Below are 14,313 nucleotides of genomic sequence, written 5' to 3'. Positions count from 1 at the left end.
GCCAAATACACCCAATTCTTGGTGCTTTGCTTTTAAAAATCAGAAGTTTTTGTTCTTAGAAAGAATGGTAAACTAACACTCAGATGAAGGTAGGCAAGGGGACAATGGTCATCTGATGTCACAAGTAGTTGTCCCATGCGCATTGGCCAACATGGTTCAGACAAAAATTATCTTGCCCCGAGAAATATGATATAACAAGACGTGCTCAGGGCAGAGGGCAGTTTTCACCAAGCAGCAGTTCTCAGCAGGCAATCATAGACTCATAGACTCATAGAATTGCACAGTACAGCAAAGGCCCTTTGGCCCATGAGTCTATATCTTCAAAAATACACTATTACCCACAGTAGACCTACTTCCCCAGAATAAGCCCATAACCTTGAATGTTATGAGACTTTAGGTGCTTTTTAAAAATTGTGAGGCCACTCATCTTAACTTCACTCCCAGACAGTGCATTCTAGGCCACCCCCACACCTTAGGTGAAATATTGTTTTTCCTTATGTCCCCTCTCAACCTTCTGCCTTTCACTTTAAAAGAGTGGCCTCTTGCTCTTGATCCTTCAACTGAGGGAAGAAGCTTTGTTTTTTAATTGCATCTATCCACACCCCTCATAATTTAATACACCTTCATCAGGGTGCCCCTCAACCCTCTCTGTCCCAAGAAGAAAAACCTGAGCTTATCCAACCTCTCTGAAATGCTCCATCCTGGATAACAGTCTGGAACAAATATTTCAGATTTTTGAAAATGAAACTTTGATAATTGGGTGTATTTGGCAGCAGGTAAATTGTTGATGCTAGTTCAATAGGCAATGGCTTGAGAGCAGGATGCATCTTTCACAACTTTAACAAGGCCACTACGTTCCATACCAACAGTCTGTTTGACATCCGGTACCATCCCCAATTGTCACAGCTTTATACATTCTTTACCTTATTAACTAATATATATTTAAACTGTTGATTCTTAACAAACTCAATAAATAGAAAATTAATTATAGATTGTTGATTGACTATATTAGTTAATAATGTTGGCAAGCCCCCTAAACTGAACAGTACTTTGTCTTTATATTAGGAAGTCTGGCTATACTTGAGGTTGGTAGGTATTCAAATTTATCCAAAGGCACTGAAGGCAAGTGGGAATTGCAAAGACACTAACCATAATCTTCCAATCTCTTCTGATACAAGAGTAGTGCCAGAGGACTGGTGAATTGCAAGTATTACACCCTTGCTCAAAAATGTAGGTAAGCCAAGCAACAACAGGCCAATTAATTTAATCTCAGTGGTGGGAAATCATTTTGAAACAATCATCTGAAACAAAATTAATAGTGAACTGGATAAAAGCGCATTAAGAAATCCAGCACGGATTTGTGAAGAGCAAAACATGTTCAATTAATTTGGCAGCATCTGTGAAGAGAAAACCGTTAATGTTTCATGCCCAGTGACCCTTCTTCAGAACCAGACCCAAACCTTTAACTCTGTTTTCTCTGCATCGATGCTGACAGACCTGCTGAGCTTCTCCAGAAATTTCTGATTTTTTTTTTCAGATCCAGCATTCAGTTCTTTTATTTAAATAATTTGATTGAGCTTAACAATTAAGTAACAGAAGATAGTTGACATCTTGGATTTCCAAGACATATTTGAAATATGCCTCACAGGAGACTTCTCAGCAAGTTTTACCCTTTAATGTTTGAGTTTTATTTTGCAGCAAGTTACCTGAAGGTAAGACTTATCTAATGTTGCAGTGAAGGAAATAGCATCGTGGCCAGGAACTGCATCTCCTTAACTTATCAGATTGAATGATTTTCAAACTAATAATGCAAGGGCTGGGAAGGATCTGTAAAATGGAGTCCAGTTAATGAAATCAATGTAGAATGAGGTACAGAAAGAAAAGTGGAGGGAAGGAAAGAACGATCAGACTAAGAGAGAGAGAAAATACAGAATGGAAAATCAAATATAAATTACATTTTTATTATTTCCAACAATTCAAAGCTGGAGAAAGAAAACTTTATGTTAATATTTGTTATTTTTCTGTGGCAGAGGTGTAATTGGAGTAATTGATATCTCAAAGTTTGTCATGTCATTGAGAGACAGAGTACTTTGGCTTGAATGAATAAGACCGGACTTTCTGCAGAATGTTTCATGAACATCTGCTGCGCAAATCCAGCTTTCATGCAGTTCAATGGTGATCCAGAAGAAAGATGCTTTTGAGAAGCTAACAGTTGAACAGTACATTGGACAACAAGTTTTAGTTCTTTTTAAGGATATTGCCCCTGACAGAAATTGCTGTAGCACTTGCACAGAAATAATGTTGAGTACCATTAGTCTCTCTGTTACTTTGACCGAAAATATTTGGTATTGTCTTCCTGAAAATTGTTTCCAGTATGGCGCATCTCTTGAGTAAGAGTTCTTAGGTCGTCCTGAGCCTCTCCAGAAAGCATTCAAGTAGCAATTGGCATCTTTAATTAGCAAGAAAGTTGTTTTCAGTGAGGCAATCTTTTATAAATGCCGGAAAAATACTTCTATTAAGTATATTATACATAAATGAGCTCAAAGTAATGTGCATGTAGCATTTTGATTCAATTTGCACAAGTCATCATATACTCTTTCATGTATTACAGAAATGACACAGCTCATTAATGTCAAATATTGGTGGAAAATATATTCTGAAATTAAGATAAAGGGAAGAAATGTTAAAATAGAATTTGTAGATAGGAAAATAGTAATTTATGTAAACAATAGAGCAAGAAATGCATATTTATGTACTCTCAATTGTTGAAATGAAGCTGAACTGGATTTGTTGTATATCTGATATCTTCCAAACCTGAGTCTATCACAGTAACGGTGGCTGAAAGGTCCAACTCATCTCTTCCAATTCTGGCCCTTTAGACACAAATTGAATAATGCACTCAGGGAACAGAATGCTTACAACCATCCAACCTCTGACTCATCTAGAGCTTTTCTCAGTAGCTGAAAAGGTGAAGGCAGACAATTCTTTACTCTTGTATTGAAATCCTCTTGCATTAAATGCCAGCATACCATTTACCTTCCTAATTACTTACTGCATCTGCATTCTGGCTTTCAGTTATTCATGCAAGGGGACATCCTGGTCCCTTCAGAGGTCAAGATTTGCCAATTTAAGAAATGCTCAGCACTTCTGTTTTTCCTTACAATATTTTTCTCACATTGTTATTTTATCAGCTGTGCTTGTGCCCAGTGCCTTAATCTGTCCCAATCCCATTGCAGCCTTTTTGCACCTTCCTCACAATTTACTTTTCTACCTGATTTTGTGTCATCAGAAAACTTGGAGATATGCTGTCCACATCTAAGTCTTTTTTTTTAATTCACCGATAAAATATGGGCAAAGCTGGCTGAGCCAGCATTTTTTGTTCATCTCAAGTGGCCCAAAGGGCAACTAAAATTCAACCACATTGCTGTGGGTCTGGAATCACATGCAGGTCAGATATGGATGTCAGATTTCCTTCCCTAAAAGACATAAATGATCCTGATTTTTTTTTTTCAACTGTCATCATTCCTTTTTTTTTAATTCAAGATCTATTTATTATTGCATTCAAATTTCACTTCTGTCATTGTGTGTTTTGACCCCATGTCCTAGAATATTAACCTAGGGTTCTAGATTAGTAGTTAAGGTGAGATATTGCCACTGCCTAAGTACAACACCACTCCCCAACCCCACCCTCTCTGGCCCACATAATCTCACTTAGAGTAGAAATTGCTGGGTCCAAGCTCTGATCCACTTGTCACAGCCTGCCAACCTGGGAATTCCTTTTTGTTTTCTGTCCATGGACCAATCCACGTCAGTTTATCACCCTCATTTTAGGCCGTCCAAGATGGTGACAAAGATAACAGGCTGAGCAAGCTCATCCGTTCCCATCTGCTTTCTTTTTTTTTCTTTTTACTTCTCTTTTTCTTTTTACTTCTCTTTTTCTTATGCTTTTCTTTTCTTTGTCAGGTTAGTCAGCTGCATTAGCATAGCAGCAAGACCATGCTGTGCACAGAGCGGTGGCATCCTCCAGGTGGTCGGAGGTGGTGGCTTTGACAGCAAGGATGCCCTCCTGGCAATTGGAGGCAGCAACCGTGGTGGTAAAATTTCTATAGCGATCAGAAATGGCGATCAGAGGCAGCAATGGTGGCAAAAGACTCTCCAAGATGGCGGCACCAGCGACATCTTTGAGGAGGGTGGCCAGAGGGGAACTCTTGGCATCACAGTGGCTTGGCTTGGCCTGGCAGCAGAGCCAGAGACTCCTGGTTGCAGTAGCCCTCTGTGGGGACTCCTGGCATTGGTGAGGCTGCCTGGATCAGGGACTCCTGGCATCATCAAGGCAGGAGAGGATAGATGGCCCAGAGCAGGGACTCCTGGTTAGCAGTGGGGCAGCAGCAGCAGCTGAGGTAGGGACTCTTGGTTGTGGGTTGAGTGTGGGTTCAGCACGGGACTCAGCATCAGAGAGGTGGGCCCAGCAATGAAAAGATGGTGCCTAAAGAGTGGCAACTCCAACAATTGCAGGTCCAGAGCAGATGTCAGTGGGATGGTAGAAGAGGGATGAAGGTACAGGTACCATTGGTGAGACAACTCAAGACTCATGGTGGAAGCGGTGGAATGAAGATATACTCTCCTTCTGTTATATCTTTTTACACTTTTTATTCTTAAACTATTTAAAATGGTGTTGGATTTTACTGCATTATTCACTGTAAAATGAACTGGACAATAAATCAAATTCAATTCATTGCTGCAATAATGTAGAGCCTTGGTCAAACCACACTTGGAATATTGTATCAAGTTTTGACCTCCCCACTTAAAGAAGAATGTGTCAGTCTTCGGGGTGCAACTGGTCTGTTGACTGAAAAGTTGATGGTTCGAGACTATCCATGGAAAAAAAGCTTATTCCTTTAAGGGAGTGGCAGTGGACTAGTGATATTGGTCCTGGCCTGGTAACCCAGAGCCTCAGGGAAATGTTTCTACCATGGCAGATGGTGAAATTTGAATTTGATTTTAAAAAATCTGCAATTAGAAACCTAGCACCAATGCTGACCATGTAACTAACTTTGATTGTCATAAAGACCCATCTAGTTCACCATTGTCCTTCAGAGAAGCAAATCTGCCATTGTCATTGAGTCTGGTCCACATGTGCCTCCTGACCCATAGTAATATGGTTGACTCTTAGCTGCTCTCTGGGCAATTAGGGGTAGCCAATAAATGCTAGCCAGCCAGTGTGGACACATTCCACACATAAATAGTGAAAAAAATACTCGCTCAAGAGGGAGTGCAATAAAGATTCCTTCGATAGAGCTCTGGAATTGTGGGAATGATCTCTGAGGAGCTGCTGAAGTGACTGGGCTTGTATTCTCTCGGGTTGAGAAGCATGAGAGATCATCTCATTGAAATACATAAAACTCTAACAGATAGATGCAGCAAGCATTGTTTGGGGTTTAGAACCGTGAAAGACAATCTTCGAATAGCAGACAGCATCAGGGGTTCGAGAAGTCAAAGTTTCGGATATAACCCTTCTTCGGGATCCGAAACATTGACTTCACCTCCTGATGCTGTCTGCGTTGTTGTATTCTTCCAGCCTCCTATTTGTCTCACCAGTCTGGTTTGGCAGAATGGCCTGTTTGCAACTAAGGTTAATTCTGTGACTTCATATTTATTAATTGGATTGTTTTATTATGTCAGTTGGTGCGCTTTAATCCGCACTTAAAGTAAAGGATTTTAAATACCCAGTGTTGATCAATTTCTCGATCTGATTGCTAAGGCCACCAGATATTGCTCTGAAACTCATATTTCTTTCTATTTAACATTGACCTTCATTCTTCGGTCTACTTTGGATTTTTTTTGTCTCAAACCATGCTGGTTGCCTTTTCCCCATCCCTCTTCATCACTCGTTATCCGTAAAGCATTTTGATTGCATTTTTACAACCCTGAACTTGTCCAGTTTTCCTTTCAACGCGTCCGTGCCGCTTCTGGGCGTTGGGGGTCCCACAGTCAGCATTATCCGGACCTTCCTCCTGGTTGGGGATACAGAGATGCAGTTTGTGCAGGTGGCGGGGGAGGAGAGAGAGAGAGAGAGAGCTCCCGGCAGATTCCACGCCGTGGTGCCGCTGTCTAGTTGCTGTTGTGACATCCGAGATGGTGACGTCTGAGCTCTCCACTCGTGTCACTGGCAGGAGGCAGCTACGGATTTAAAAAAGAGAGCGCGGTCCGAGAGACTCAGAACAGGAGTGAACAGAGCAGCTACACCGCGTTACAGCGCAGAGCGAGAGAGGGGCAAGACCTGGGCAGGGCACAGCTTTTGGCTGCCTGTTTGTGTGTGTTAGAGAGAGAGATCTGCTGTTTCCACACCAGTGAGCGCTAGTCACTGGCTGTTTGCACCCCTCCCTCACTCCCAGCTCCCCCCCCCCCCCCCCCCCCTCTGCCTCCCTGATGAAGCTGCTGTCAGTTGCATCTTGCTCGGGAGGATGCTGACCACCACCATGGCTGAGCCTCTGAGCCAGGCGAGCTGGGAGCAAGTCAATGACACCTCGATCAACAGCTCGGCCGTCTCCTTAAACATCAAGTCCAGCCAAGTGGTGACCTCTGCCAGTATGTTCACCATCGGGGTGGTGGGCAACCTGATTGCCATCGTGGTGCTGTGCGTCTCCAAGAAAGAGCAGAAGGAGACCACTTTCTACACGCTGGTGTGCGGGCTGGCAGTAACGGATCTGCTGGGCACCTGCTGTACCAGCCCGGTGGTGATAGCCACCTACCTAACCCAGCAATGGCCCGGCGGGCAGCCCCTCTGTCACTTCTTCTCCTTCTCCATGCTGTTCTTCGGCTCGGCTGGCATGACCATCCTGTGCACCATGTCCATCGAGCGCTACCTGGCCATCAACCACGCCTTCTTCTACAGCCAGTACATTGACAAGGCTCTGGCCAGGCTGGCCCTGATGGGAGTCTACTTGCTCAACCTGGTCTTCTGCATCCTGCCCTTCTTCGGCCTGGGCAACAACGTCCGCCACTTCCCCGGGACCTGGTGCTTCCTGGACTGGAGATCCAACAGCACGGTGTCCGCCTCCTACACCTACATCTACGGAGGCTTCAGCGCCTTCCTGATCCTGGTGACCGTCCTGTGTAACCTGTCCGTCTGTGCTACCCTCATCAGCATGAGGAAGAAAGCCATGGGGAGGGGAGACGCTGCTGCTCCCGGCAGCTTCAGGGGTCGCCGTTTCCCCCACCTGGCCGCCGCCGAGATGCAGATGTTCTGGCTCTTGGTTCTCATGACCATCGTCTTCCTGGTGTGCTCCATCCCCCTGGTGGTAAGTGACGAGGAGTATCCAAACTAAAACACCTTTTTTTTTGTTCATTGAGAGAGTTTTTCTCTGATTACTATCCCCAATATAGGCGACAAAACGTTTAATGGAAACATTTGCACTTGATTAATGGCTATTTCTAGACAGACTTTAGATGATCCTTTGAGAAACTGCGTCGACCTATGGTTGCCATCCCAATCAGATACTTTTGGTGAAAATTCTCCGCTTTATATTTTAACCATTGGAATGCCGTGGTCTTACTTCAGTTCACAGGGCAACTGTTGTTAAAACATCTCAATTCTTAGAAGTGAAAGATCCATTTATAAAAGCTCCGATATGTTATTGTATGTGGAGTAGGTCTAATGGTATTATGGTTGGACTGTTAATCCAGACACCACGGTAACAGAACCGAGGTTCAAATCCCGCCACAGCAGATAGTGGAATTTGAATTCAACAAAAAAGAGTCTCATTATGACCACGAATCCATTGTCATATGTTCCACTAATGTTCTTCAGGGAAGTGAACTGCCATCTTTACCTGTTTTATGTGACTCCAGACCCACTCCAAAGTGGTTAACACTTAATTGCCCACTGAGCAACGAAGGATGGGTAATAAATGTTGGCCTAGCCAGAGACACCCTCATGCAGTGATATTTTTTAAAAAAATTAATATAGCTTGTAATATCAACCCCAAAAACATTCAACACATTTGTATTTAATATTACTATTGAAATGCGAGTGCAGTATGAGTATATTTGCCTTTAAACAGAAACATCTTCAATCAGATTATATCACACCTGGAAAGTGACTTTCTGACATCTAAGTGATCTAAGGTGGTACCCATTTTATGACGTACATTTTGAGAAAAACACCAGTTAAAATTGCAGCATTTGCAGTCTTATTTATATAGTGCATCAAAATATATGGTGAAGGTATGATCTATACACATACCACCTGAGAAAAGGGAACTTTTCAGTTGTCTGTAGTTATTGACAGTGCTAAGCTCTGCTTGTTAAAGTTACAATCAATTCCAACTATGACTGTGTAACCAATCATAGTAAGTTTTGGATGCTATTAATTATATAGAAGTCAACATTTGGAGATGCCAGTGTTGGACTGGGGTGAACAAAGTTAAAAATCACACAACACCAGGTTATAGTCCAACAGGTTTAATTGGAAGCACTAGTTTTCGGAGCGCTGCTCCTTCAATTATATAGAAGGCATGGTTGATTCTGATTGTGCTCGTGGATAAGCCATTGTTCCCTGACACCACTGATGTAATTCTACATCACATAATCTCCACTTTTCCAAAAGTGTGATGTCCAGAGTTGACTCAGTTCTCCAGTTGAGGCTGAACCAATGATAAGGGTTTTGCATCCAATGTCATATATATTCTCAAACAGTATTTGATGCAATGTTTTGTAATCGATGAATTAATAAAATTACAGGTAATGGAATTAAAGGGAAAGTGCAAAAAGGGCAAAAAATACTTAGGAGACAAAAAATGTCATACAGCAACAAACAAGTTATTTTTCATATTTATAGCTAGTATGGACAGATGTCCCACGGGGCCATTCTGATGACTACTGCTCATTTTGATATTCTGTATATAAATACATGGACGTGTGAATACAGGGTGTAATTTCAATGTTTGCAGACTGTGCACACTTTGGAAATGTAATAAACAGTGAAGAATAGAACAGTGAACTTCTCATATTCGTGGATAGACTGTTGAAATGGAAAGACATAAGACAGCTGAAATTCAAATCAAAAATCTCTGAAGTGGTGACTTTTTTGAGGAAAGATGTAAATTCTATGGTACAATTGTAAACTGAGTGCAGGAACAGACAGCCTGTCCAGAAATAATCATAGTCAAGATTGATAAGGCTGTTGAATAAATAATTGTTTCCATAAATTGAGTTTGAAAACAAGGAATTTAGAGATTTATCCATCATTGGTTCAGCCTCAACTGGAGAACTGAGTCAACTCTGGACATCACACTTTTGGAAAAGTGGAGATTATGTGATGTAGAATTACAACAGTGGTGTCAGGGAACAATGGCTTATCCACGAACACAATCAGAATCAACCATGCCTTCTATATACATTTATATAATTATATTTACATGAACTACTTGTTTGTCTTATTTCTAATTTCAGTTCTCCTGTATTTTCCTAATTCAGTTTATTTTTCCCCTGTGATGAACTTCATATTTACTATACTTGCTTTTTCCGAATCATTAGGTCCATATCTTTGGTAAATCAGAAAACTCTAGCTCTGCATTCCATTCCTTTCCCCCTCCTCTGTGCAGTCTATATCCAAACTATCACTTCTGTGAAGAAATACCACTGCTCGAGTATCCCTTGATGTGTTTAACTTTGATTTAAATCCAGTTGTGCTAGAGTTCTTTTCCACCTCCCTGAAATTGCCATACTCTAGTTAAGTATGTCTATCTTTGATTGTGTTGACCTTTTCCATAACTACTTGGCCCCTTTAGAAATAAAAGATTGAAATTTCAAAATAATTGCTTTGCCAAATTAATAAGCAATCATTTTATTAAAAACATGTTGAACTTCAAGTATGAAATGCTAAATATTGCATTCCAAATAAAAAGCAAGGAAATTGCAAATGCTGAAAATTCAAAATAAAATGGAAAATGTTGAAAGTGCATGGCAATTTATTAGTACAGGTGTCTGGAAGGAAGTGTTGATGTTTGATTGTACAAAAAAATTTGGAAGATCTCTTGCTACTAATAGGATTTAGCTCATATTGAAAAAATGATGTGTGATGTCACAAGTTTCTTATCTACACTATCTGCTTACAAAATTTACCCTAACAGGACTTATATTTAAAATATTAACATTTTTAAAAATCATTTTACATGCTAGAGATACTGCAATACGTTTTTGGCACTTGCTATTTTCATGTCAAGTTTATCTACATTATTAATATCAAAATAGCAGATTTATGGTGAAGTAGTCAATTGCATTATAATTAAACAATTTATCCATTTAAAATAAAATCATTAGAAGAAACATTTTGTTCTTTCACGGGATGTTGGTGCCTTTGGCAAAATATTTGTTACCCATCACTAATTCCTTGGTGAGCCACCTTCCTGAACCACTGTGTTCTATCTAATAAAAGTACACCCACAGTGCTATTAGGAAGGGCGTTCCAGGATTTTGTTCCAATAACAGTGAATAAATAGTGATATATTTCAAAGTCAGAAGTGGTGACCCCATGTATCTGCTGCCATTGGCTTTTTAAGTAGTATATATTGTGGATTTGGAAGGTGCTGTTAAAAGAGACCTGACAAAATGTTGCAGCATCTGTGGAGAAGTCAACACAACATTTCAAGTCCAAGACTTTCCATGAAGGAAAGATATTAAAAGAAGAACCGAATTTGATAAAGTGGAATGGAAATTGCTTTTGCTGATTTATGCCATACTCACTTAGGTTATGAGATTAAGTACTTAAATCAATTTGCTTTTGTTTATTCAGATACGCATTTTTGTGAATCAGCTGTATGGCCCTGCACAGCTCCAGGCAGGTGAGAAGCTACATTATCGCGGCGATCTTCTAGCCATTCGTTTTGCCTCGTTCAATCCAATCTTGGATCCCTGGGTGTATATCCTCTGCCGGAAAAAGCTTCTTACCATGGGGTGTGAGAGACTGAAGCGAACGGTGGGTGCTGCAAAGGATGGCCAATCACGCAGGGTGGGTTGGGCCAGCGGCCAGCAGACACCACTCTCATGCCCTAACAGTATTGCTACCAGCTATGCCTCACTACAAATAAAAGATGAAAGCAAAATGTTGCATGGGAAAGCCTGCCACAGAGCTGCTAACTTGACTCATTCATTCACAGACTTCACAAACCAGCAACTGTGGGAGGCCGTAGCTCACCCTTTCAGTATCCCTGATGAGAATCACACTGGCATCACTAAGACTCGTTCTGAAACCCCTCCACAGTCTAATGCCATTGTTTGCACAATATTAAAGGAAACTACGATATCAGATGTCAGTGCACAAAACAACACTGCTCTGAGCCAGGAGAGGAGAATGTTTGACATTTTGAATTGCACTTTAAGTACACCTTCATCATGCATATCAGAGAGAAGTATTTAAAAGGAAAGATTACTTTTCTAAAGTGTTGGACACTAATTTATAAACTTTGAAAATATCAAGCAGCAATCTAATTTTGGCAGGATTCCTCTTGTCATAATTTTAATAACATTTTGAACACTGAGGAAATGTTAAGATGATATTATACAATCCACTCCAGTCATACATGTAACTAATTATAGATCTTAACTGAAATCACTTGACATTAATGGGTTGATAATGGCCTCAGAATGGGGTCAGTCGCCTTACTTCCACCTTAACTTCAACAAAGCGGCTACCAAAAGCTTGTACAAGGTCTATTGGACACTGAAAGTGCCTAACTGTTTCATGTATATTAACTGGACTCTATGGTAGTTGTCATTGTTTGGAAATCATAGAAGCAGGCTATTCAGCCCACTGAATCTGCACCAGTCTTCCAAACAGCATCCTCCCCCATACCACCCCATCCCTGCATTTACCATACCAATCTACCAAACCTGCATATCGCCAGACACCATGGATAATATAGGATGGCTAATCCAATTAACTTGCACATCTTGGACTTTAGGAGGAAACCAGAGCACCCAGAGGAAACCCACACAAACACAGGGAGAATGTGTAAATGTCACATGGACAGTTGGTCAAAGCTGTGAACCACCATGCCACTCATTTTCCATAAACTAAGCTGAAACAGAGATACAGCCAAATTAAGTTTGACATTCTTTTGTGGGCCAGGAGAATCAGTAATGCATCTCTGGATCCCACATTAATATTTGGGCCGTTACTTCATGAAGATTCCCTTCCCATGATTACACTTGCTCTCCCCGTGCATTTACCTTTTTTTGCTGACTAGGATTTCCGATTCAATTAGATCTTGCTTGACATTCACTTGACTCACCGGCCCATTGTTACTTAGCCGTGGACTCAATACTACTTGCAAGGTCCCCTCCAAGTCACTCACTATCCTGACTTGGAGACATATTGCCGTTCCTTCACTGATGCAGGGTAAAAGTCCTGAAACTCCCTCCCTAAAAGCATTGTCGGTCAACCTACAGCACGTGGACTGCTGCAACTCAAGAAGACAGCTCACCAACAACTTCTCAAGGGCAACAAGGGATGGGCAATAAGTGCTGGCCAGCCAGTGGAACTCATATCCCACGAATGAATGAAAAGCATGACGTTTCCTTGTTTTGAGTACCATTGCCCAAAATTCAAAACCAGCCACATAATCATCTCAGTTACAAAAATCTCAATTTTCAGAGTGAATTTAATGTCCTCCCTGTGGAATGTTTGGTAGTGGGATGGGCTTTCAGTCGAGCAGAGAATGTTGGATGGTGACCTAGAGTCTTCCCATGTCTGTCCTCATTTTTTCATTTGGAAAGGCTCATGGACAGCCTTCCTGTTCTGCTGCCAATTGAACCCCTGAAGTAGGTGATAAATTAATGACATTCAACCAGTGTTGAGTTGGGGTCTCACTATGTGAGAAGCCCAATAATCATTCTTGTCAGGATTGCTTATGGGTTTTCAAAAGAGCTGTCCTTGGGAAAGGTGGGGAGCCCTCAAAAAAAGGCAGTCAGTTCCTGCTCAGGGGATCTTCTCTTTGGAAAGGAGTCTACTATAAACCTTAGAGTCATAGAGTCATAGAGATGTACAGCATGGAAACAGACTCTTTGGTCCAACCAGTCCATGCTGACCAGATATCCCAACCCAATCTAGTCCCATCTGCCAGCACCCGGCCCATATCCCCTATCCCCATGGAAAAGACTTTGTCTATTTATCCTATCCATGCCCCTCATAATTTTGTAAACCTCTATAAGGTCACCCCTCAGCCTCCAAAGCACCTTATTATAATCACTTCCTCTACTGCCAGACCCCTCTCCAACAGCCCTTACCATGATACCTCCCCCAATGCGCCCACCCGACACCCCCATTTACTCACCTGTACTCCTGGGTCCTTTGGTAATCCTGGGCAGTAGTTCAGTGCAACTCCCAACATCAGTCACCACTGTGCTGCTGAGCAATAGTGATCTGCTGGCTCTTGATTGGCCAGCAGCCCTCGTGGAGACCAGCAGACCTTTATGAGTGGGATCTCCATCCCCAGGCTCCTTGACCCCAGGGAAAATTCAGCACTGCCCAGATCTGAGACTGATTGACATTGCATTTTGGAGCCTTTCTGAAACGAGGAGCTGTATGCTCTCACAGTCATAGAAAGTGGTGAAAGTAATAAGGTCCAGTTTTGTTTATTCTCCAAAATTAATCACAAAAGCAACTGACAAAACTAAAGCAAAGGGAGTAGCTTTGTAACATTGTTACCTAAACAGTACAGAATTTAAATACGCATTATCTAATAACTTTCCAGGCCATAACCATTAGAGTTTTGCACTGTACTCGATTATGACTACCAGTCAGTTCACTGGCACAAGAGTGAAAAGAAATGTCCCATCAAAGACTGGAACCACGGTGGCCTGTGAATTATTATTAAGACCTTATCAGATACTAGCATCACACTCTTATTACATCAGTTTGTGAATTCTATTCAGGATTTACCAGAGAATTGCCTGGTGCAGTGGTGAATAAATGCTTTATTATATTATCAAGATGTTTCAAAGCATTTCACTACCAGGGAACATCTTTGAAGTAACAACATAAAGTGCTGAGAACACATCTCAGGTCAGCTTGACCCTCTTGGGAAAACAAAAATGTTTACACTTCAGTTTTAAATAAGGGCCAATACCAAAGGTTCTCTCCACACATGTGACTAACTTGATGTATGCTTTTAGCAGTTTCTATTTTAGTTTCAGATTTCTAGCATTTCCAATAGTTATACTTTTCTTGATTACTTCTGAAGTACAATCACTGTTGTGGTGTCAATACCATCCAGTTCACAACAGCGGTTCAGTGGTTAGCACTGCTACCTC

General features: G+C 41.4%; 1 protein-coding gene across 1 annotated transcript; it reads left to right on the top strand.

Moving 5' to 3' along the window:
• Window positions 1-6,464: 6,464 nt before the first annotated feature.
• ptger4c (prostaglandin E receptor 4 (subtype EP4) c) lies at window positions 6,465-12,243 on the top strand. Its single transcript, XM_043700087.1, has 2 exons — window positions 6,465-7,301; window positions 10,796-12,243. The coding sequence occupies exons 1-2, from the start codon at window positions 6,465-6,467 to the stop codon at window positions 11,417-11,419; spliced, it is 1,461 nt and encodes a 486-aa protein (XP_043556022.1). The 3' UTR covers window positions 11,420-12,243.
• Window positions 12,244-14,313: the final 2,070 nt, after the last annotated feature.

This window comes from Chiloscyllium plagiosum, chromosome 11 (genome assembly GCF_004010195.1).
Source record: "Chiloscyllium plagiosum isolate BGI_BamShark_2017 chromosome 11, ASM401019v2, whole genome shotgun sequence".
In the NCBI taxonomy this organism is placed as follows: domain Eukaryota; kingdom Metazoa; phylum Chordata; class Chondrichthyes; order Orectolobiformes; family Hemiscylliidae; genus Chiloscyllium; species Chiloscyllium plagiosum.
This window is presented reverse-complemented; position numbering and strand designations above follow the sequence as displayed.